The sequence below is a fragment of the Phasianus colchicus genome, chromosome 6, assembly GCF_987193195.1.
Source record: "Phasianus colchicus chromosome 6, bPhaCol1.hap1.1, whole genome shotgun sequence".
Taxonomy (NCBI): domain Eukaryota; kingdom Metazoa; phylum Chordata; class Aves; order Galliformes; family Phasianidae; genus Phasianus; species Phasianus colchicus.
The window spans coordinates 35,865,920-35,890,085 of NC_143441.1; the positions used below are offsets into that span (position 1 = coordinate 35,865,920).

Consider the following 24,166-nt stretch of genomic DNA (forward strand, 5'->3'; position numbering starts at 1 on the left):
TCTGTGGTGGAATCTATCACTGTGATTCTAGTGATGTGAGCAGATGGCAGAAGCACAAAAAGGGACTGGACCTCCAAGCCTGCCCACCATGACTAGCCCAGCCTAATCAGCCCCATAACTTCTGTGGCATGAACAACACAGTGCTGGGAAGCTCCATCTCTAGCAAAATGAATGGGTTGTTCAACCTCAGCACTGTTCCTTTCTCCTCTGACTTCTGTTCATCATAGCCACATTCACGAAAGCTCAGATTTTCTGCCAAATGCTGGTCTTTGGTTTTACTCTGCCCCAAGAGACACAGGAGAAACCAGACCCATCCTACTATTACCTATTTTTGAGGGATTTTTGAATCAAGACAGTTGCTGGAAAATAAAGATCCCAGCAAAACAGGCAGAAGATAAAGGGTTGTTACACTTTTCCATGACACTGGGAGAGCTCCACAGATGAATGCATTCCTTTTAGTCTCATCATACAGCATGAGAGAGGAAAATCCCACCACTGAACCTCCCAGGGTTTCCCCCTCTCAGATAGGCTTTGCTAAGAGAGGACGCCTTGACAGGAACAGATGTGATAACAAATGACCTTTAGAATTGCACCCTGAGAGCTGTTGACCATTTCCTGAAAGCTGTTCATCCTCCTGAGCTCCTGGCTTTAGTTTGGAAACCTTGAGACCCTGGCATACAACTAAAATGGGTCAAAACCAAGAAAAAAATAGAGCATAAGGCTTAGAACCAGTAGAAAGCAGGGGGTAAAAGCACAAGTGTGCTTCACAGTCATCTTTTGCTTTTAAACATAAAACCCACAAATCTAGATGTAAAGCTGTAATTTAGCATTATTTATTCAGCTCCAAATCAAGGAAAAAGAATCGGAGATGAACAAAAGCCTATCAAATTATAACAGAACAACCATGGAATTCAAAGCAATTCAATATTTGTTCCGACCCAAATTACACACCGTGTATCTCTTTCAGCACTGCAATACCTGTCGCTGGCAGCGCAGTGCCGTGCAGTCCCAGCCCACAGCTGTGTCCCAGCGGCTGCTGGCAGTGCCTGGTGTGCGGAGGCAGGAGCGGCTGTGGAGGCACACGGGTGGCTGCAGGCGGGGCAGAACGAGATGGGGGTCCTTTATTGTTCCTCTGGGAGCTCACCAGCTACAGGGAAAAGTTTCTCAGCACTGATTTCTTGTAAAGCTCCTTGAAATCAAGGCTGTGACCATCTCCCGTGAGTAGCATGGAGTAAAAGTCACATCTCACAAATGCTTGCTTTTATGATGATGACTTCAGGCTGTCTCAGCTAACTCTCCTCTGAAAAGAAAGGCTCTCTCACTCTCTGGCATTCTGTTTTTAAGGCAAGTTTGAGGAAAAAAAATGGCCCTGATAATACAATGATATGCTACATCTCATTCACTGCCTGTGAGAGACAGAGAAGAGAAAAAGGGGAGGAGGAAGCAGGAGACAGAAGGAGACAGAAAGCAGAAGCTGAACAAAGATGCGGCATCGGGAGACAAAACGAAAGGAGGGATGACACCGAGGAATGTGCAAAACATGCCTCTTCCTACACTGTTAAAGCTAAGCACACAGGCTCACAAGCTGAAATGAAAAGCACAGTCAGGCACGTTTGATTTTACCCTTTCAGACAGTGGAATGATTTTCTCTATGATTTTTCTCTGTCACTTCCTGTCCTTCCCTCGCAATGCCTTCTCCTTTCTCCCTCGCCTTTTCTCCACTGTTTTGTTTTGCTTTGTTTTTTGTTTTTTTTTTTTCCCCCCCAGTGCCATTCTGCTTTGTTCCTTTCCCTTTGCTTCTGTCTGCTTCTTTCTTTCTCTTCCTTTCTACTCTTGTCCTCTCTTTTTCCTTACTGCTGCTCTCCTGTGCATTCCCTCAACACATGAAGGACAGGAGCGCACATAGTGGAAAAGCTTTCTCTCTTTTTCTTTCTTGATGATCCTTTCTCCCCCCGCGCAGTTTTGACTGCTGTAGCTCTGTTAGGTTTAAAATACACATGGGGAAGCCACTTGTACTCCCATGTGTTTTGGAACTATCTACAGTAGCTCACTGCAGGAAAAACATGTGGGAAGGGAATGTGTCGGAAAAGTTGCCTGTTCTCCCTCCAACACGTGGGCCACATTTAACAAGGTCAAGGGACAAGTGTGGCTCACAGGCATTAGTCTGACTGGTACTATAAAAAGGATCTGGTACTCTTCTTTCTTTTACCTGCCTGTTCTCTGCAGTTAATCTCTCACCAAAACACAGCTTATGGAGTTTCAATAGATCCACTTTTATTTTTAGGCTGGGTGATCAGCTTAACATATTTGAAGAACAGCTTATCATATCTTTCTTCCTCATCTGACAATTCTAAAATAATGAAGGATAGAAGTGTAACAACAGGAAACCTTTTTTCCCTTTGTCTTTCATCCCGCATGTGAGCATCACGCATGTTGTGAGTGAGCAGGCGAGGGAATGCCTGTTAATCTGGTTGTCTGTTCCTAAGGCAGATTTTTTCTGCGGAGTGTCCCTCTGAACTCTCTTTCTACAAGACTAAATTCACACAAAATATCCGTGAACTGCTGGTTCATGATATGCACATTTTGACACCTTTCAGCTGGCTTTCACAGATTTTCAAAGCACCTGTTCCAATACAACCTGTCTTTTTGGCAGCAAGCAGTGCCAGTCAGTTCCTCATTTTCTTTCCTCCTCCAGTCAGCTAACAATATCAAGAAATACAAGGAAGCGAAAGGAGGCAGATGCTGCCCGGTTCCACTATATATCTGACCACACTTCCTGCAGAAATAAAAAGTATTTGCATTGCTGTACAGATTCATCAAGCTGCTCTTGCCTGCCACTAATTTCTTAGGGGAAAGGTCCAGCTAGTTGCAAGTGGGCCGTCTGCCATGTGAACAGATGGGCACGGGCTTCCGCAGCCAAGAAATGATGGATCGAATTTTGAAATTTGTTGCTCACTCTTTACTGTCGTAATTCTGAATTGGCCTCTGCGGAACTCTGTAGAAGTGGTGCGATGGCAACAACATCTGTCCGGAGAAATACACCTCACGTGCAGGTGCTGCAGGCAGGCTGCTCGGCCGGCAGCACAGCGATGCTGCAGTGAATGCTGGCTGCAGCTCCCAGTGCAGCCAAGGGGAGCATCCAACATTTGCTGCAAACGGTGGCCCAAGAGAAGGTCTTTTTTTAAGAAGATCCTTTAATACATCCAGCCTTTCGAGCAAAGAATGGGTTTGCTTATGTTTTATAATGAGCACAAGGCAAGAGGAGGCAAGGAGGTACCCACGATGTTTGTAACAAGTTGCTTAAAACCGATACCAAAAATAACAATTATTTATGATTTATCATAGCAATTTGGCAAAAGCAATTTGGCAGAAGTGAAATGTTATTTGTCTGGTACTAAGAAGGCAAAGGTTTTTTTTATTTATTTGGAAGAACACCGTTCCTCAGCTCTCTGAGTGCTGCTATGGCAGTGGGCATTCACTGCAAGATTCAGCATGATCAGTGAAAGACTGAGAGATGAAAACAATGTGTCTCTGTGCCTCATTAATGCACTTCTTTAATTCTAGGTTCATATTGTAAAAATGCAAATTATTTTTGAGGATAAATTTTTACCTTCAAAATACAGACTTCTCACATTTCTTCACACTGGCCATACAGGGCTTTGTAAATTTAACTTTGTCTTTCTGTTATCATTTTGGCTGTATGAACATTGTATTGCCAGCAGTTCTGAGCCAGGATCTCAACACTTCTGTTTGAACTGTGATGGGAATGTCTTGCCTGGTGCCTCTTTCTGGTGCACGCGATGACAGATTACTGATGCATTTGCAAAAATGGTTGAATAATTCCAGGAATGAATGGATAATATGTGATGTTGATCATAATTAGTGCCACTTTTAGGAATGCGTTGTGTTTTTAATAAAATCGTACATACAATGAAGGTAGATTTAAAACGTTTTTCAGCATCCACGTGGCACATTTCATTAATTATCCCAGGGAAAAACCTGCTGTTTCTCAGGGTCCCCTCTGATATTTTCCGCAACCTTGAGCCCCGCACTGTTTGGTATGGGCAGATTAGGGTAGCTGATGATTCCTATTGATTTAAATGTCGTGCTAGGAAGCCTAAATCCCCAAGAGCAATAGAATCTCCCCTATCACTATCCTACTGCTTATTGACCTAATTCACTAACCAACCATCAGGGCTTTCTCTCACAACAAATAAATCTTGCATGAAACAGACAGTACATGGACACTAGTAGTTTTCAGCAGCATTAACAATACAGTACATTTAAGATCACCAAAGCACTCCTCTTTATTTTCCCATACTGACTGTAAAGTCGTTTGCCATTTAAAAATGGGCAGAAACTACAAATGTATGTCCTTTCAAAACTGTCCCTGCAGTCTGAAACAAACCTGGTGCCACGTAAGCAGTGCAGGCTGTTCAGCACGTGTATGATGCCACTCGTTCAGTGCCCCAGTCAGTGACGGGGCAGTGACGGCTGCCGGACGGATCCGAGGTGCAGCATCATTGCTGCTAATTGAGGTGCAGCTTGGCCCCGGCGTTTACTGCTCAGAATGTAAATAATTTGTAAACTGCCCCCTTTCATCAGCTGAGCCAAGCAAATGAAGCAGGAGGCAGAGTTGGTCGTGTTGCTCTGATTCTCGCAGGGCAGGCTTTTACACTAAAACTTGCATCTTAGGCTCTGCAGGCACGTGCATTGAGCTGAACGTACAGATCATACTGGGTTGATTTTACTTGTTTGAATGTAAATTCCAGGCAACTAAACCCTGTGGCTCTGTAAAATGTGTTCATTCCTAGATAGGGATTACGTTCACCAAAAGAGAACATAAAAAATACAGTGCATTAAAACAAAACAAAACAAACAAAAAAAAAACAACTACATACTGCTTTGATAGACAGATCTGTTTCAGAGAGGCCCAATTCTGCCCTCAGTAACATTAATTAGAACAACAGAGAGATCCCCAATTGTTTGTCTTCTCGTCAATATCGAGCTAAGCTTTTATCAATTTGAAGCCGTATTAAAAGTGATACATGCTAATTTATAATTGTTGATATTATCAAACCCAAATGATTTGTAACCGTACATAGCTGTGCCAGATTTTTATCACATTATAAAGGTTAACACAAGTGTTACAAGAAACATCAATGAGCTACGCAGACTACGTTTGCTTTTGGTTAGATAAGTATGCTTTGTAGTAGTTGATATTCCCTCTAGATAATGGATATGGGCCAGATTCTCTGCTGACACAAAGCAATACACGGAACATGGAGGGAGATATGCTGATTTACACTAGCTGCAGATCTAGCCCTAATGCCTTTGGATGCAATAACTCCATCTTAAATAACTCAATTTCCTAAATATTACTCAGCCACTCCTCGCTATTGCCAAAAGGGAACTGTGAATGCCAAGCTCTGCAGGATTTTATTTAGCAAAGCTTCTTTCGAGGCATCTATCATTTTGGCACACAAGCCTTGCGCTACGATCAGAATCAAACATTTCCATGAAACAGCAGGATTAATTCTAGAGAAAGAATACCCTGCACTGCTCACTGTCACCGTGCTATCTGTTCCATCTCCTTCTTTCTATGAAAACAGCCCATCACGTTCCTACATTTAAATACTTTTATGGCTCGATACTGCTGAACCATATAAATAGAATTAAAGGTGTTACAGCATGCAGCTCTTTAAATACTGGATTTCTGATAGCTCACTGATTGTACTTCTGTATTGAGCTGCCTTGGTGAGAAGCTAACAAAATGCAGAGCTACAAGAAAAAACACATTTCTATTTGTTACATAAGCACAAAATTATTTTCCCAACTAGGTGCTGTGCTAAATTATGTTTCCGTGCCCTGACATTAAGCATCTGGAGACAAACAGAACCTGAACCATCCAGCCTAATTTTCCTTTGAGGTTTATCTGTTTTTACTTCCTTTGCTGGATGTCAGCTTATAATAATTACTCTTCTATACACATCTCCAGCACTAATGTGACAGACTGTGAATGCTTCCTGACAATAGAGCATAATATCCTCCTCACAGGCTTCCAACAGCAAGGCTGCGATCCCACCGCTGACTGCATCAACATGCAAAAAAGCCTGACTTGAAACACTGACAAATTCCAAACGGATTTGGTTTCCTGTTTGGAGGACCAGGCAGACTACACATTTCTCAACAAATTCCAAAAAAATAAGATGAAATGTAAAGGGTTTGAGCGCAGCGCGTGACGCCCGTACCCAAGTGTGCCTGAGCAGCAGGAGCAGGAGCACAACTTTGAAGTGTCTGTAAATTATGTCAGAGCCTTTGAAAGGCAGCAAAAGCGTCAGGGTGAAATCCACCGCCAAGAAATGTTGCTTACAAAGACAGGCTACCCATATCAACATTCAGCAGCGTTCCCAGCATTTTTGTGAGTATGACAAACTACATGTGTCTGTGACACGGGAGCAGACAGGGAACCGCGCTGCGGTTGGCAGAAGCAGCCGGGATCTTTTTGGTTCTGCATTCGGCACCAAAGGTGAGCACCTTTCATGTAGGCCTCGACTGTAAACCTTTGAATTTGGCCAGGGTCAGGGAGCTCTGTCTTGAGAAGGAGCAAATGTCATATAACTGTGGAGCTCCGTTTCTCTGTGACAGAAAGAGAACGACTGACAATTCAGTAAATGCAGTAATTTCCCTTAATTAGTAGGACGCTAGGATGTGTTAAAATGCACAAAAGGACAAAGCTGCTCTCCCCGAGGATGTGCTGCCCAGCACATGGCAGTGATGCTTGCTTACACATCCAAACCATTGCACCATTTTATGACCTGCTTTTGATGCGATCTTAGATAACGTAGAAATTCTCCTTGTGAGTCATTTCTACTTGATATATAAAATATAAATTAAATATATCTTTGACAGTTCGATCTGATACGCATTCTATAAATAAAGGGACTTTTCTAACAGGCGAGATTTCTCTATACTGTTAGAAATCAGGAGAGCTACGATATGAGAAAGAAGCAGCTCTTCTCTGCTTGTCTCTGCTCCTGAGCACTTAAAGAAGGAATGAAACATTAACAGCTTAAAAGTGTAGAATTTAAGCGAGCCTATAATTTAAATGTGAAAGCTGCCAGTTCTTTTAAAAATATAGATTTTTTAATAGAGAGATATCTCCTTTTTATAAGAGATTTGAAGTTTGGACAAAGAGAAGACAGCACCAAGTCAGAGAGAAGGAAATCAAAAGATAAATGGAGAAACCCTTCTTGATTTATTTTCCCTAAATTAATGTCACATCAATTCCAAAAATGCCACCTAGCAGCAAAAATGTTTTTCAAATTGAATTTAAAATCAGAGATATTAAATTCCTGATCAAAACCATATTCAGTTTCTATGGGTTTTGCCTCACCGAAATAAATTAAGCTCCTTCACATATTTAATTAAAAAGTTAATTTCCTGAACTCCTCACTTAAATCAGAACTGTTTGTGAGCAAACACTGAATGCTTTATTGAGCAGTCCCTGTCTGCAGCCAAACAAGGCACTGCCTGCAATTCAGACATGCAAGACAAACCTGGGAGCATAGCATCTTCCTGGAAGGCTATGCTAAGCACTGCACTTTGCCTGGGCAGGAGGGCTGCCTACAAGGACTGCATCAAAGAAATGGACCTCACTAGGGCTTGGCTCAGAGCAGGAGCTTCTTTGCTGCCTTGCACGTTGGTACCAGAAACATGTAAGGAATTCTCCTGGGCCTTTTGGGTCTGTATGGTCCTTTTCTTTGATGCTGTGACACTATCAGGGTCTGAAATGTCACTATAGAGTCTTTCCTTCAGAAATCAATCCAGCAAGAAATACAACCTGTAGTAAATAGTTACTTAATGTGTTTCTCTGACTCAAACATTTTTTTTTCTTTGTAGAATCCATACATTATTATAAAGTAGGCTCACTGCTGACCTAAACCAAAGGTTCTGGGGACAGCCCACTGCTCTGGAGCTGAAACTCCTTGAAGTCAGTAACGATTTTGTATAAAATAAGTGCTAGAAACACCATCTTACGTTACCATCTTCTAACTCTGTAAAAACCAATATACAGGAAAAAAAGTGCAGCTCTGGGAGTTTTCAGAAACACTTATGGCAACTCTGAAATTTTAGGAATTAAAATTTCCTGACACACAAAATGATTTCCTTTCCCTTTGGACAGCTGCTTTATTTTTTTTTTCTGAGCAATGAAGAACAAGCTGGAGAAACAGCAGCCTGCATGGAGCGGGGTGGTTTGTTTCACTGATTAATTAATATTCAAGTATTAATGAATTTCCTTTGTAGTTTCTTTATTTGATATACACTCCCTTCCTCTTAGAAATGATAATGAGCAGAGTTTAGAAGGTGCAAGCACTGCACACGAGTGGTGAAATCTGCTCAGCCTGACAGAGTGAATGCGTCGTGTTCCTTTTGGAGGGGGGAAAGGGGAGAAGAAATCTTGCTGGGAGGTGGGGCAGGGGAAGTGAAAGCACAGATCTGCTGATGAAAATTATTGAAAGGACCGATGCGGACTGTGCAGCGCTGTGAGGAATCCTTAACAGATTAATTTGTCTTTGAAGCTAGATTTTAATTTATACATTTCCACACGCTGTCGATATGAGGGAGGAGATTTCCGTGGCGTGCAGCCATGCCACGCGTGCACACTTCTGACGTTTTTTTATTACGATCCTGTTTCACAGCCGCGGTCTCTGCACCTTCGTAAATCCACGGCTCTGAGCTTTGTCCTCTCCTCCATTTTATGGTTTTTCTTCTCCTCCATTTTATGTCTTTTCTTACGTGTTGTGTCTCTATGTGACAGCGGTGCCACGGGACGGAGGACGGCCGCTCCCGAGCCCACCTTGCCGCCGTCACGCCTTCCCGGTTCCTGGCAAAACGCAAATCCCCGGAATGCCGTCCGCCGGGCTCGGCGCTGCGTCCGCGGACGCAGCGGCACCCATCGCTACGCCGAAGCGTCGGAGCGGCGCGGCGGCAGCGCAGCGCGCACCGAGCGGAGCCGTTCGCCTGGCGGTGCCGCGAGGCCTAACGCGGACACACGTGGGGCGCGCCTCGGAACCGCGGGCCCGATCCTGCGGGCGCCGGGATTTCCTCTTCTCCTCCGCCCGAGCACGGCTGAGAGCCGAGCTCGGAAATTCACGTTTTCACCCACTGACGGAGAACCCCGCGTCCGAAACGGGACCGCCCCCCGCCTCGGCGCCGAGCTGTAACGAGCGCGCACGCACCGAGCGGGGAAGCTGAGGTGCAGAACGGGAGCGCTCCAACACCACAAAGGGAACGCCGTATTTACGCTGCACGTATTTGGCCGCGTTTGCCCGCAGCCGGCCGGCGTCTCCCTTCCCTTCGCCGCGTCCGATCTCCGCGACACGCCGCCCGCCCCGCCGCCCGACCCGCGCGCCCGCCGCCGCCCCGGGCGGGAGGAGGCGCCGCCAGCAGAACGCTCGGCGCTCGGCGCTGGGGCTCCGCTCCCCGCCCGGCGGCGCCTCCTCCCGCCGGTGGCGCAGCCGCGACGGCTCCGCCTCAGCGGCGGCGGTCACGTGGGCGCGTGTCGAAGGTCACGGCGCCGCAATGGAGCTGTCGGCGTACGCGCAGGGCGGCTGCCGGCTGCTGGGCGACCCCCGGCGCCTGTCCCGCCGCGCCTACGCCGCGCTGCTCCGCGCCGCCTTCCGAGGCGTGCTGCAGCCCCACGGCGGCGTGGGTGAGCGGGAGCGTGCGGCGGGGCTCTGCGTGGGGCGGCGGGGCCGGGGTTAGGGGCGCGTGCGTGCCTATGGGGCGCGTGCAGTCGGGGTGTCCGTGCGTGCCGGCGTCGGTGCGTGCGTGGGGCTGTCCGTGCGTGCGAGTGCCCGTGCACGCGAGTGGGCGTATGTGCACCTGGGGCTGTCTGCATGCACGTGGGGGTGTGCGTGTATACAGAGCCACGTGCATGCGTGTGTGCGTCCACATCGGGGTGTGCATGCTTAGAGATGTTTGTGCGTGCATACAGAGGAACGTGCAGGCATACAGGTGTATGTGCACACACATGAAGGTGTGCTTGCACATGGGTCTGGGCGTGCACGTAGGGGTACCCGTGCACGTTGGTGCTCGTGCATGCACGTAGGTGCGCACACGGAGTTATGCGCGCACATAGGTGCTCGCGCGTGCACGTGGGCACGCGCGTACCGCGCCACCGGCGGTCCCGGGCCGTCCCCACCGGCCGGACCCGTCCCGCGGCCGCCCCGCGCCTCCGCCCGCTGAAGCTTTTGCCGCGTCCGTGCCGCGCCCCTCCGCGTTTCTCCCCGAGTCGGGCTCGGGGCTGGGGGCAGCCGCTGCCGCCCGCGACCCCGATCAGAGGAGTGGAGCCGGGCCGGACGCGGCTCCGGGTCGCGGAATGGAGCGTGCGGCGCGGGGCAGAAGCGCCGTCCCGCGGGCGAGCGGCGGTGTCGGCAGCCCCGCGTCTCCCGCAGCCGACCCCGAGCTGAGCGACGTTGACCCCGCGGTGCTGAAGCAGTGCCACGCCGCCGCCGCCGCCTGCATCCTGGAGGCGGGCAGGCAGAGAGCCGACCGAGCGGCCCTCAGGTACTGGTACCGCCCGCCACGGCCCCGGCGACGCCGCCGCACGGCGCCGGAGCTGGCGGGGCTGTGTGTGTGTGTTGGGGGCTGCCCATGGCCGTGTGTCCTCCCGCAGCGCGTGCCTGGAGGAGTGCAAGCTGGACAGGGAGCGGATCGAGCAGTTCTGCACAGAGTACCAGGTCTGGCGCTCTGCTGTGACATGTTGATGTTTTCTTTCTTCTGTAGCAGTCAGTTCACATTTTGCAAATGTATTTTGCTCTCGCCTTTCTTTTTTTTCCTTTTCTCCAGAAAAACCGGGAAGCACTGGAGGAGCTGCTGGGGAGGTAGGTGGGCACAGGGCCGCAGGAAGGGCTGCTCCAGCACTGCATGGGGAGCACCAGGCACACTTCCCCTCATCCACATCAACAGTAATGCTTAACTTTTTTTTAATTACCATTTTTTGTTGCATTTCTAACAAACCTTAGAAAACAGCTGTAGAAACTTGCCCCCCTCCTTTCCATATTGCCCTTTAAGTCGCTGTGACCCATTGGAGCAGCGTTGCGTGCCGCAGGCAGGCAGTGTGGGCTCAGCCCTTCCCGCATCACCCTGTCTCTCTCCCAGCATAGGCCGGGCCCCCCCGCATGTGACGGACGTGTCCTGGCGCCTGGCGTACCGCATCCAGGTAAAGGTGGGGGCACAGGGTTTTGGGACCCCCCCGCTGCCCTGGCCCTGCTGTGCTGAGCACTGTTCTACCACAGACCCACGAGCTGCACCGAGCCTACCAGCCCACCTACCTGCTGACCCTCAGCACCGAGGTATGCGCTCCTCACACCTCTCCCAAGGAAGAATTGCCATTTATGTCATTTTGCAGTAAAGCAGCCTGCTTTGGTTTTGTTCCCTACAGAACAGTGACACGGGAGCACAGCCAGACCTCAGCTTCAGCTGCACCATGGAGCAGTTGCAGGTACCTCCCCCCCCCCCCCCCCGTTTCTCTGCTTGGTTCCCACTCTGGATGGCAATGTCTCTTAACACTTTTTTCAGTCACGATTAAATGGTACATATAATTATTAAAACAAACAAAAAAAAACAACCAACCAACCTCACCAAAAACAACAGGCAGGAGGGAAGGGGAGAATTTGCTGTGCAACACTTCTGGTCATGGTCTTCATTGAAGTTGTGAAGTGACTGATTTCAGTGGTATGTGCTGCTTTCTGTACACGCATAGATAGCGGGTGTGCTGTCACACTCGTGTTTGGGAGGGAATGCATCACTTCCCCAAAACCCTCATCCCAGTGGTTCAGGGAAGCTGCTGAAGGAAGCAGCTCAATGACATGTCATGTTTCCAAGTAGGGAATGAACTGAAGCCAATGTCAGTGTGTAGGCGACACACCAGCAGTGTGATGAAGCAAACACTGAGCTCTGCTCTGTGGTTGCATCTGTGCAAAAGGGAGTGAAATGGAGGCTCTGGGAGGCATCTTTGCCAGTGCCTGCGTTTGGATTGATGGCTGCCCCAGGCAGGGCTGGCACTTGGGGTAGTCCCTGTGCAGAATGGTACTCAGGGTATTTTCAAGGTGGAAGAAGTGCTTATGGTGCTCAGAGCAGCAGTGTGCGGCAGCCATTGCAGCTGTACTGATGTGCTAAGGACAGCAATGTATGTTAGTAGGTCATATATGTTACAAGGCATTGTCCTCCAGTTCCAGCATACCACCCTATTTTACAGCAGAAAAAGTGTAAGAAAGGTAATTATTTGCTTGTATTGTTCGATGGACGAGGGTGAGCTCTGGGATATCCCATCCTGCTATGCGCAGAGGGCACTGTGACACCACGTGCTGAGCTTTCCAAAATTCATTCTGAGGTGTTCCCTCTCCCAGGATTTGGTCGGGAAGCTGAAGGACGCTGCCAAGAGCCTGGAGAGAGCAACACAGCTGTGACCGAGGGCAGCCGGGCACTGCGTGAGAACATTCCCAATGGCAAACGCCCTTCTGTGCACATCTCTATGCACGTCTCTTGATCCAAACCATTTCTGTAGTGATTTCTAGATGTGAATTAAGCAAACTGTTGGCATGGAATATGCAGTCAGTATTCCTCGCTCCTGTTATATTTTCTTGAAAATTAACTCTTCAGTTAAATACTGCCTCAACCGTTGTATCTGCAGAGCATCTTTTACGCCGAGCATTTTCTTTTGGGTTCCATTAAAGTCGATTTTCCCTTCCCGTACCGCCTGGGCTCAGCTCCGCACACTCGAGGACGCGGTGCCGGCGCGGGCCGCGGCTGAGCCCTGCCTCCTCCCGGGACACCGCACGCCGACGGCCGCCCCGCGCTCCGCGTTCCTCTTGGGCCGATCCCGGAGCCCGACGGCGGCTCTCCCCCTCCCTCCCGTCCGGCGGTGCCCCCCACCCGCACCTGCCGCCGGGGGGAGCGCGGGCGCCGCGGGACGGGTCGGGTCGGGCCGCCCCCGCAGGGAGGCGCGGAGGGGGCCCCGACGGAGGGCAGCGGGCCGGCCCCGGCGCAGCCCCGCTCCGCGCTGCGGGGCTCTGCCGCCTCCCCCCGCCCCCGAGGGGCCCCGCGCGGCGCTGCCCCACGCGTGGGCGCGGGAGGGCCACGCAACAAGTGCGGCGTGGGGGGCCCCGAGGAGGGCGGGGGGGGGGGGGGGCGCGCGTGGCCGCGGGGGAGGGGGGCGGAGGGGGCCGTGAGGAAGGGGCGGGGGGAGGAGGCAGAGGGGGCGGCGGGCGCGGAGCGAGAGCGGGCGGGGAGCGGGGCCGGGGCCGGGCGGGGGTCGGGCCGGGGCGGGGAGGCGGCGGCGAAAAGGAGGCATCGGCGGCGCGCGGGCGGGCGCGTGCAGGGCCGGGGGGAGGGGTGGGGGCGGCGGGGGGGGGCGGGGGGAAGCGGGGGAGGAGAAGGGGGGCTGGGGGCGGGGGGGAGGCGGCCGGGTGCGGGATTGGGTCACGGGGAGGCGGCCGGCCCCGGCCGCACCGCCGCTAATTCCCAGGCCACCCTTAAGGAATGAGGAGCCCCACGTGACGCTGGCGGGGCGGGCGAACTCCGAGCCATTTTGGGGACGGTGTCAGTTTCCAGTGTGTGCCTTCAGCCTCGCGTTTTTCCCTCCTCCGCCCTCCCTCCCCCGTCCCCCCGCCACCAACTATGAAATAATCATAATAAAAAAAAAAAAAAAACGGCGAGCGGGCGGCGGAGCGGGGGGGAGCGGGCGAGACAATGGGCCGGAGCGGGCGGCCCCCGGCCGGCTGAGCCCGGCGCGGCCCCGCGCGGCGCCGAGGGAGCGCCGAGGGTCGGCGGAGCGGCGCGGACACGGCGGTCCCGCGGGCGGCATGAGCGGAGCGCCGCGGCGGCGGCGTTGGTGCGCTCCTCGCGATTGACAGCGTCTGCAGTTCATTTCAAGATGGCCGCTTGGCTCACATTCATTTTCTGCTGAACGACTTTTAACTTTCATTGTCTTTTTCGGCCGCCCCGATCGTCGCCCGCCGGCTCCCTTTTCCGGGTACGTATGCGGCGGGGTGGCCCCGGGCGGGCGGGGGGCGCCGGGGGGCGGCGGGCGCGGGGCGTCCCCGCTCGGCGCGGTACGGAGCGGCGCTGACAGCCCCGCGCCCGCCGCACGCGCGCACACACACACACGGCGGCGGCGGCGGCGGCGGCCCGGGCGGCCGCTTTCGTTACGCGCCCACGGCGCCCGATTTTAGTTCCTTTCTTCCCCCCCGAGCCCCCGAGCGGCTTCGGGCGCGCACGGCCCCCGAGGAGAATATTTGTATTTGCGTCCCCCGCTGCCGGCCCGGCCCCGGCGCCCTTTGTTTAAAGGCAGATTTTGACGGAACGGGGACGATCGCGAAGCGCGGAGCCGCCCGGGTCGAGCGAGCGCGGGGCTCTCGGCGATCAACGCGGCCGGGGGGGGCGAAGGGGCCCCCGAGCGCGGCCGTTTTATAGGGACGGGGCCGTTGGGGGGCGGCGGTCCCCGCGCGGGGGCTGTTAGGCTGCGGGCCGCCCCGCACCGAGTGTTATTAACTTAAGTTGGGCGAGCGGCGGGGCAGAGCGGGCGGCGGTAAGATGGCGGTCCCCGGCTGCTCCCGGCGCCTCTCTCCCGGCCGTGCTGAAAACGGCGAAGTTTGGGGTAACCCCGCTGCGAGGGGCGGCGGGGGGGGGGCAGTGTCGGGACCGAACTTTTTCTTTTTTTCTTTTTTTCTTTTTTTTTTTTCGTAGTTTTGGGTTGAGCTCGCGGTTTTGAGTGTGGGCTTCGGAGCGGTGTGCGGGGTGCGGAGCCCCGGAGCGGAGGGACGGAGCCGCGGACGGGGCCGCGCTCGATCGAGGTTTCCTTCTCTCGGGCCCCGGAGGGGACCACGCGTGCAGCCCCGCCGGGTGCGGCGCCGCGCGTGGGGCCCCCGACGGCCGCGGGCGGACGGCTGTGGAGATGTGTGCGGGTGCGTGGCCTGGCGGAAAATACGCGCGGGCAGGGGCCGTGGGGCGTTGTCAGTATTTGCGAAAAATCAGGTAAAAATAAAGGGGAAAAAAAAGCGCGTTTCTGTGGAAGTCGGAGAGGCGCTTTTCAGCTTTTAGAAACTTTGCTCGCTGCTCCGCTCCCCACGAGGCTCGGGGACCCGGCCGGCCGTGTGCCCGTTCCCGGCCGGGAAATGCTGGGAGCACCGCTGCGAGCCCCGTGCGTTCCGAGCAGCCCCGGGGGGCCGTCCCCGGGATGGGGGCTGCAGCCCCGCGCCGTGCCGAGCGCTGCCCCGGCCGTCCCCGGCGCACAGCGAGCACCTCGGGGCGGTTCCAGGGGACACGCTGCGGAGTTAACGCGGGGCCACTGCGGCTGCTTGAAGGACAGGTCCTTTTCCTCTCTATCCCGGTTGTTCCCTGGCTGCAGGGCGAGGACTCGGAGCCCGCGCGGGAAGCCCTGTCCCGTCCCTCCCCGAAGCACCGCGGGGGCAGAGCGGGGCGGCCCGGCCAGGGGCTGTCCGTGGGCTCCGTCGGGGACCGTCGGGCAGAGTTCGGGAGTCGGTTGCGTTTATGGATTTGTGATAATGCCGCTGATCTTGAGCAGGGGAGTACTCTTCTGGCTTTCTTCATTTTGACATCACCCGTGTAAGGCCTCTCAATAATCGGTTGCGGGCAGTGTGTGCTGCCGGCGGGTGTTATCTCCTTGTGTTTGGGTCGGGCCGCTCTATGTGTCGGGGTTAAATACACTCGTGTTGTCCCGGCCCGGAGCTGCCGGGTGACCTCGTCAAGCGCTACCAGCATGGGATGGAAAAATCCAAAGGGGTTTCGCTGCTGCCCAAATGCAGGGCTGAGGCTGAGGCTGCATGCGCGCGTGTGCGTGGGGCCGGTGCGCGGGGCACGGACCGATGCCGGTGGTTGTTTTGTCGGGCAGGGATTGAAGGGTGATACAGTGCTGACACGGGCGGTGAATCTCTCGCGTTGGGGGGTGGTCGACAAAACACATTTCAGGGTTAATTCAATCCTCTTCCATTTATGAAGGAGTGAAATAAATGCGTCGGTGTATTGAAAAGTTGGTCCCAGAGCGCCAGGGATGGGCAGAAATCCTTGCTCAGCTTCCTGCTGAGGTTACTCCGGGCGGTTGGGAACGGTGAGCACTGAGCGGGCAGAGCCAGAACCGGGTGGGCAGCGCGGCAGGGCGCTGTGTGCCTCCGGCATAGCAGCTCTGGGTGCCGCTTTGGGAGTGCGGAGCGGAGAGTCAGGGACCCTGGAAGAGCCATTCACGTGGAACACAGCGGGGCGGGCTCCCGTTTTGCTGCCCGATGTAGGGGCAGCTCTAAGGAGCCGGGGTGTTTGCACGCTTCGCTTTTCTCTGTGCCTGTTCGCTCCGGTTTGGTACTGGGGAGCTCGTTTGGAGCTCCTCCTGGAGCAGCAGCAGCAGAAGTTTCCGTGCCGAGGTCGCTCGTTGGCGCTGTGCGCTGTTCTCGGGCAGCGCCGTGCCCGGTCCGGGGCAGCGTGGCCGAACCGCGGAGCCCACGGGAGCGCCGCGCGTGCCCTTCTCGCTCTGTGCGGTGCCGGAGCAGCGCCTCGAGGGGCGGCGGCTCCGCGCGGGGCCCGGGGAGCGGCGTCGGGTGCGAACTGCGAGTAGGGGGCGGCGCCGGGGGCGGGAGGGACCCGGTGCCGGGCGGCATTGCTCGGGTCCGGCGGGCAGAAGGCGATCTGCCGTGCCGCTGCCGGGGCCGGTGGAGCGTTTTCCCGCGGAGCGTTTTCCCCTCCGGTTCGCGTTCCCTCTCGTTTTCAATAGTAAGTCTGCATGGAACGTCGGTGCCGCTGCACCCGATAGGCTTTATGGGTTTCAGGCTGTGAAGATGACATTTGTTTTTCGCTCCCGTCGCCGCGTCGTGTTGACAAGGTGTTGATTTAGCTTTAGGAATGGTCTGGTCACATGGTCCCTCGCGTGTTGTTACGGAGGTACCGTTTAAGGTCGGTTCGGGCTTTGTGTTTCCCCCCCCCCTCCCCCCCCCGGTGCGCCTCTTCATAACCCAAAAAAAGGAGGGTTGTAAGGACCGGGACGCGTGTTCTGCCCCATCCCCTCGCCCGGCGCTTCGAGCCTCCGACCCGCTCCCGCGGAACTTCGCCCCGGTCCACTTCGGCCGCGGGAGGCGTTCAGATGAGCCTCAAAAGAGGGGGGAGAGAAAGACAGAGCGCTGCGGCGGGCAGAGGAGAGGAGTGGCGGAGGCAGGCAGGGAGCGGAGGGGCCGCGGGCGCGGTGCCCGGCGCGGGAACGGGCGGGGAGCGGCGGGGGCGAGCGGCGGCTCAGCGCAGCTCCTCGCCCCGAGTCGACGTGGAGAGAGAGAGGCCCCCGCGAGGATCCGAAATGGCCGAGGCTCGGGAGGAGCCTCCCGCGCTCGCCTCGGCCCGGCCCGGCTCGGCCCCGCACCGCGCCCGCGCCCCTCGAGGCCGAACCCCCCCCAACGCCCCTCTTCCCCGGCGGCTCCCGCCCCCCTCCCGCCGCCCTCCCCCTGCCCGCCCTTCCCTTCCCCTCCCCTCCCGCTCGTCCCCTCCCCTCGCCGCCGGGCTCCCAGACCCCCGCGGGCCGCTCTTCTCCTCCACCCCCTCCGCCAGCCCCCGGGCCCCGCGTCCCACCCCCCGGCCCGGCTCGGCTCGGCCCGGCCCGCCCCCCCGGCCGCCCCCCCGCCCGGCTCTCGCGTGTTCCCAGCGGTGGCAGGATGCCAAGTGTAAGTGTAAGTTGCTATAGCAACCCCCTCGGAGAGCGGAGCGGATCCGGATCGGCACCGAGCGGCAGCCGCGGCCGCCCGGACCCCCTCGCGGCCCGGCCCCGCCGCCCGGTGCCCGGCCCCGCCGCGAGGTGCGTGTCGCCCCCCCGCCCTCCCCCCGCCTCCCCTCCCCGCTCTCCGGAAATGCCAGGGCAGCCGCACCGGGAGGCGCTGGTTCCCCTTTGTGCTGCTCGCCGGCAGCCCGGTGCCCGGCCGGCCCCGCCGAGCTCCGCGCCGCGCCGCGCCGGCAGCCCCGGCCCCGAGCCCGGCGCCCGGCGGAGAGCGGCCGCGCCTCCACGCGCTGCGCCCGGCCGGCCCCGCGCCCCCCGCGCTGCGCCCCGCACGGCCCGGCCCCGCGCCGCCGCCGCCCTCCGCCGGGCCCCGCACCTGGGACGCGGCCGCGCTGAGCGGCCCGCCCCGGCCGTGTGTGTTGCAGAGCCGCCTCGCCCCGCGCCAAAATGCACCGGACGACCAGGATCAAAATCACCGAGCTGAACCCGCACCTCATGTGCGTGCTGTGCGGCGGGTACTTCATCGACGCGACGACCATCATCGAGTGCCTGCACTCCTGTGAGTACCGCGGCACCGCGGCTCGTCCTGGCGACGGCCCTACGGTCTTTGTTAAAGGCGCAATATATGTGCTCTAAGCGTCGCCTTTTCATGTTAATCGCGGCCGATTTGAGTATTTGTTTAGCTTAAGCGGCGCGCTGCTGACAATGGCCGATTCCCGGGCGCATAGTTTAGGAGATCGCACCTCTCTGTCTATGCATGCTCGGTGTCACCTCCGACCATCGCTAAAGGCTCCCGTGTTTGCCTTGCAGTCTGCAAGACGTGCATCGTGCGGTACTTGGAGACGAGCAAGTACTGCCCGATCTGCGACGTCCAAGTGCACAAAACCCGGCCGCTGCTCAACATCAGGTAGGGGCGGGCGCGCCGCGCGGGGCCGCGCCGTTGGGCGATCTTATCTCCGCGTCGCGATTTCAATCTGAAAGGAGCCGTGAATTTACGGGCTGCCTCGCGGCCGGGCGCTCTCTTTGGAGTTTTGTCATTGATGGAAGCTGAAGGTTCCGCCGGGTGCGAGCGGAGTCGCGTCGGGCGTTGCGGAGGAAGGCTGCGGCGGGCACGGTGCCGTAGCCGCTTGCCGTTTCCCACAGCCAAACCTCGGCGCCCCAAACTTACCGGAACTCCGGCAGCCGAAAGCCGAACCCTTTCGGCACGCTTCTGCTGCCAGAAGCGTTTTCTCCGCGCCGTTCCTTTCTGCCGCTCCTCGTTTTCTGGGGAGGAATTGTAGGTTTAGGCAGAATGATTTTTCGGCGGCAGTGCCGCGGTAGACCCGGCTTTGGTTTTACAGCGGTGCTCAGAGCGGCGTTAGTTTGATTTTAAGCTCCTGTAAGCTACGTTTTATGGGCGGCCTCCCGCGAGGCCGGGAGTCCCGCCTGCTGTTGGCAGAGGTTACGCGGCAGGAGCTGCCGCTCACATCGAAACGCCGCTTCGTGCGCTCAGCGTTGTGCTCAATGCTTCTTTCCAGGTCAGATAAAACTCTCCAGGATATTGTGTACAAGCTCGTGCCGGGCCTTTTCAAAAGTAAGTACCAAAAAGCAGAAGAAATACCCCGAGCCCGGAACTGCTCTCCCGCGTCCCTGCCGGGAGCTGCAGGGAAGTTCTGATGCCCCACGTGTGTTTTTCCCCAGATGAAATGAAAAGAAGAAGGGATTTCTATGCTGCTCATCCGTCGGCTGATGGTAAAAGCTTCTCGCTCCCGACCCTAATCGATGGCGCGTTGCCCCCGGTGCTCTGCTCTTTCCTTTTTAACTCACAAGCGCTGTGTTGTCGGGGTGGAATTTTAAGAAGTAAATTCAGCATGATAAAAGTTTGCTGCTTTGGCGGTTCGGTAGATTTAATTCGTAATCTCACCGTGGGGATTTTTTCTTTTCCTCCTCACCGAGAATTGCCCTTCTTCCTGATTTGAATTTCAAAATGTAAATTATTGTGGAAATTTCTGCGCAGCTGCCAATGGCTCTAATGAAGACAGGGGAGAAGTGGCTGACGAAGACAAAAGAATTATAACAGACGACGAGATAATAAGCTTATCCATTGAGTTCTTTGACCAGAACAGGCAAGTTCCAGAATGGCAGTATTTTATGCTCACCTGACCGATAGCAGCTCTTTGTTATTTGTTGTAATTGTTTCATTTCTCCTCGCAGACTGGAACGAAAAGGAAATAAAGAGAAAGAAAAATCAAAGGAGGAGGTAAATAACTTTCCTTTACCCCAGAGGAAATGTGGCACAGCCGTGAGCAGTTCCTCGTGGGTTGGTAGCTGGGAAAAGGCTGGTTTGTGTCCAGGACAAAAGGAGTGCATCTCCCAGTGCTGTGGGCTTCCTGCAGCCCCACGTGCTGCCAGCTCTTAGAAACAGCAAGTAGCAAATGCTGGCAGTGTCATTCTTAAAGTTGAATCTGATTTTTTGTGCGTGTGTGATTCTGTAATAAATAAATTATTTATTTATTTATTTTAGTCAGCCTGTAATGCATATGCATTATTGAAAGGGGTGTAGTGTGAGATGTAAGTCTTCTTTTGTAAAATCAGTTGCTTTTCAATTATTTTTTTCTGGAGCTGTGATTTACCACGTCGTTCCGTTGTCCCTTAGAAGAGCAGAAATTGCTGTATTGCGGTTCTTAATTTAACAACGTGCATTTTTTAAATATCACCTATGATGTTAAGAGTGCAGCTTTGGTGACCTGTGTCCCTTGTTGTGCCGATAGGTGAATGACAAGAGATACTTGCGCTGCCCGGCAGCAATGACAGTGATGCATCTACGAAAGTTCCTGCGGAGCAAGATGGACATCCCCAACACTTTCCAGGTACCTCGCTGCTCCATCCCTGCTAACGCTGCTGGCATCCTACATGCTTTGGGTTTCTGTCTGTGTACGTGCGGAGTTGGCAGCATGCTGGTGGGAGCGAGGGTGTTATTTAAAATACCTCATGGAGGGTTTGGCCACGCTGCAGATATCGAGGTGTGAGGGGATTAATTAATCTGTTTAGTATATGTGAAAATTCCCAGTTCCCTCTGTGCTGGGCCCGGTGCTTTGGAGCACTCTGAGGCTGCCTTCAGCACAGAGCTGCACACTGACACCAGGCTGCATCTCCCGGCAGATCGACGTGATGTACGAGGAGGAGCCCCTGAAGGACTACTACACGCTGATGGACATTGCCTACATCTACACCTGGAGACGGGTAATGGCTCGGTGGCACACAGCGGCGTGGCGGGGCGGTACCCGGGGTTCTGACGGGTCTCTTGCCTTGCAGAACGGCCCGCTGCCCCTCAAGTACCGCGTGCGGCCCACCTGCAAGCGGATGAAGATCGGCCACCAGCGGGAAGGCCTCAGCAACAGCGGCGAGCTGGAGAGCGACTCCGGCAGCGACAAGGCCAGCAGCCCGGCTGGGGGGCTGCCCTCCACCTCCTCCTGCCTGCCCAGCCCCAGCACGCCGGTCCAGTCCCCCCACCCGCAGTTCCCACACATCTCCAGCACCATGAACGGCACCAGCAGCAGCCCCGGCAGCAACCACCAGTCCTCCTTCACCAACAGAGCACGGAAATCCTCCATAAATGGCTCCTCGGCCACTTCGTCTGGCTGACGGCTCAGCCCTGACCCTCCTCTCTATAGATCTCTCATGCCATTACAGCTTTATAGATGCTAATACACGTGACTCTCGTCCAAACTGCTTTCTTTTGTAGTGACACTGAACTTGGCTATAAAAGGCGAACTAGGTGACATTCGCTGTGGACGTTAATTGCGACGCGAGATTGAAATGTAAATGGTTTCCAAAGGACCGGGAAGCAAACAGAAGTGACACCTGGGTGTGCTGAGTGCTGCGGGGCCCTCAGCCCGACAGAGCTGGTAGAAGCCCTGGGACGTAGCTGGTTAACCCAGACTAACTCCTCCACCGCGTTCTCTTCGATTGTTATTGTTATTATGCCGTTTTGTGAACCTGTAGAAAGCAAGTGCTTTTTCATCTTGAAATTCGACGAAACAGAAAGGATATGCATAGAATAATGCATATATGTAGCCATGTCACTGTGAATAACAATTTTTGCGTATTAGCCATTTTGATTCTTATGTTGCATCCTTAATTCTCTGTTGCTGCACAGAACCGATCAAACGAAAAGTAAACTTCAGTTTTACAATCTGTATGCCTAAAAGCGGGTATTACCGTTTTATTTACTGACTTGTTTAAATGATTCGCTTTTGTAAGAATCAGATGGCATTATGCTTATTGTACAATGCCATATTGGTATATGACATAACAGGAAACAGTATTGTATGATATATTTATAAATACTATAAAGAAAATATTGTGTTTCATGCACTCATGATATGGTTGTTAAATTTCAGAACCGGTTCGACCCTTGCAGATGCCGCCTGGTTGAGCTCTGCTCGCACTGCCATAGAGCTGCAGCGCTGAGGAAGCACAGCCACTCTGATAACCTGGAGGCGATTGCCAATCCCGAAAGCATTTGACTGCCTTTGTCTTTTTTTTTTGTTGTTGTTGTTGTTCCCCCAAGTGGTCTATTTTACTTTACCAAATGTTGTTGAAGTGATGAAGTGAAGGAAAAAAAAAAAAAGCAAAAAAAAAAAAAAAAGCAAAAAAGCAACAAAAAAGTTAAGGGAGATGAAAGTAATTGACGTGCTTGATTGCCTTTTTATTACTTGGTGCGGTGGGGACTGTGTTTTTAAAAGCACACGGAATCATTATAGAAGCCATAAACTATTTGGTATAAATTTTAAGGAGCCAGCAGTTTGCTGGGTGAAGGCATTTTATCTAAATTTCTTTTAATATATATGTATATGGTACAGTACTAACTTCATTAGAGCTTAACAGGTACTTGAATCCTTCGATAAATTGCGGTGAATGCCTCCTCGGGGAGGGCCGCCAGCGGGGGCGTTTCCTGGGGGCTCCTGACGGTTTGGTTTGTTCAGCAGAAGGAACTTTTCCGACACCAAACAGAACGGCCCGGAACACTTTTCAGTTTGTGCTTTGCTTTGGTCGAACTTCGTGTGTGTTCATCACCCACCAGTTATACATTTGTGAGGGTGTTTATTCTATATGGATATTGTTTCATGTTTGTACGGGAAAATTGTAGTTAAACATTTCATTGTCTCCAGTCTGCAAAAGAAGCACAATTCTATTGCTTTGTCTTGCTTATAGTCATTAAATCATTACTTTTGCATATAAATTGCTGTTATTTGTCCCGCTTGTTTTTATAGACCAGGTGATTGCAAACCCTCCACAAGGTTCTTGCTTATTGATGTATAATGTCTTGTTAAACAAGAGTTGATATTTTTTCCTGTAGTAAACATGTACAGTTCGATTTCAACGGTAAAAAAACTTCAGTTTTATATACACGAATAACTTTCATTTATAGTTGATCAAAGAAATAAACAAATAAAAGGGATAATTCATTGAAAAAAGAGCAAATGAACTTTGTCTGTAACGCGGCGTCGAAGGAGAGACGTAGTGCTCTCGTTGCAGTCTGTCGGGGCGGGCGAAAGCCGGGCGACGAGCGGAGCGGCGCGGCAGTGCCGTGGCAGCCCCGCAAGGCTCCGGCAGTGCCGCGCCGGTTGCGGCGCTCGCAGCGCACGGCCGCGGAATGCCGGGCGGTGTGCCGGGCCCCGCCGGGAGCCGCGCGTCGAGCGGCATTGCTGCGAGGGTGGAGAGCGGGGCAGGGCCGGGCTGGGGGAGAGCGGCGAGAAGCCGCGGAGTCGCCGTTCTGTGCAAGGTGCTCCGCGCGGCCGTGTCTCGGCGCGGTTCCCTCGGCTGTCGGTTACCCGCTCCGTCCTGTCGGAAGCGATACGCATCAAGCCCAGCCCCGAGCCTAAAGCAAAGCGCTGCGCGTTACGCACGGTCGCAGAACGGTGTTCTGTTTGTACCGGGAGGAGCTGAAAATAACAGCTGTCGGAGTTTAAATCAAACTTCTCGTCGTAAAGTCTCTCTGCAGAACGAGGCGGTGACGCGGGATAGATGCCTCCCTCCGAGGGCCGTTCAGCAATCCGCTTTCTCTCCGCTCCTTTGCCAGAAGCGGAGCGGCCGCCGCACTCCCTCCCGCCGCGCTCCCGCAGCCGCCGCCTCTCGGGCTCCCGCTCAGGGCTCGGTCCGGGAGCGGGGCGCGGGGCTCAACCGGGCGCTGCGCGGCGTTCCTCTGAGCGAAGACAGAGGGCGGGGGTCTGCGGCAGCGCTTGCGGGTTTCCGCTGCTGGAAAAGAGCTCCCAACAAACCGTGCGTGATAGGAGGCTCATCCCCCGACGTTGCAATTGTTGGGATCGGGGAAGAAAAGCCGAAGTTCGCGGGATTGTAGGAGCGCGTTCAGCAACCCCGGCCGGATAAAAGCAGGGGCGGGTGCGGTGC

At 54.4% G+C, this 24,166-nt stretch overlaps 2 protein-coding genes across 3 annotated transcripts; both read left to right on the forward strand.

Annotated features, from left to right (window-relative positions):
• Nucleotides 1–9,548: 9,548 nt before the first annotated feature.
• On the forward strand, nucleotides 9,549–12,690 carry COMMD3 (COMM domain containing 3). Its single transcript, XM_090142933.1, has 8 exons — nucleotides 9,549–9,715; nucleotides 10,461–10,572; nucleotides 10,682–10,745; nucleotides 10,855–10,889; nucleotides 11,167–11,227; nucleotides 11,304–11,360; nucleotides 11,450–11,509; nucleotides 12,417–12,690. Exons 1-8 carry the CDS (start codon nucleotides 9,586–9,588, stop codon nucleotides 12,474–12,476), a joined length of 579 nt encoding a protein of 192 aa, XP_089999059.1. The 5' UTR covers nucleotides 9,549–9,585; the 3' UTR covers nucleotides 12,477–12,690.
• A 1,115-nt stretch (nucleotides 12,691–13,805) lies between these two features.
• On the forward strand, nucleotides 13,806–23,240 carry BMI1 (BMI1 proto-oncogene, polycomb ring finger). Of its 2 annotated transcripts, none has more exons than XM_031614380.2 (10): nucleotides 13,806–14,041; nucleotides 18,199–18,332; nucleotides 18,584–18,680; nucleotides 19,291–19,346; nucleotides 19,454–19,504; nucleotides 19,770–19,878; nucleotides 19,967–20,012; nucleotides 20,524–20,622; nucleotides 20,915–20,995; nucleotides 21,068–23,240. In XM_031614380.2, exons 2-10 carry the CDS (start codon nucleotides 18,221–18,223, stop codon nucleotides 21,395–21,397), a joined length of 981 nt encoding a protein of 326 aa, XP_031470240.2. In that variant the 5' UTR covers nucleotides 13,806–14,041; nucleotides 18,199–18,220; the 3' UTR covers nucleotides 21,398–23,240. The 2 variants fall into 2 exon arrangements, with proteins under 2 accessions (XP_031470240.2, XP_089999058.1); XM_090142932.1 differs by lacking the exon at nucleotides 13,806–14,041 and adding an exon at nucleotides 14,208–14,665.
• Nucleotides 23,241–24,166: the final 926 nt, after the last annotated feature.

What these genes read in the sequence shown, in the direction of transcription:
- COMMD3 (XM_090142933.1), top strand. Translation starts at nt 9,586, where the DNA reads ATGGAGCTGTCGGCGTACGCGCAGGGCGGCTGCCGGCTGCTGGGCGAC. An exon ending in GCCGACCGAGCGGCCCTCAG is followed by an intron (nt 10,573 to 10,681) that starts GTACTGGTACCG and finishes GTCCTCCCGCAG; the next exon opens with CGCGTGCCTGGAGGAGTGCA. An exon ending in GCCTGGCGTACCGCATCCAG is followed by an intron (nt 11,228 to 11,303) that starts GTAAAGGTGGGG and finishes GTTCTACCACAG; the next exon opens with ACCCACGAGCTGCACCGAGC.
- BMI1 (XM_031614380.2), top strand. Translation starts at nt 18,221, where the DNA reads ATGCACCGGACGACCAGGATCAAAATCACCGAGCTGAACCCGCACCTC. An exon ending in CATCGAGTGCCTGCACTCCT is followed by an intron (nt 18,333 to 18,583) that starts GTGAGTACCGCG and finishes TTTGCCTTGCAG; the next exon opens with TCTGCAAGACGTGCATCGTG. An exon ending in AAGAAAAATCAAAGGAGGAG is followed by an intron (nt 20,013 to 20,523) that starts GTAAATAACTTT and finishes TTGTGCCGATAG; the next exon opens with GTGAATGACAAGAGATACTT.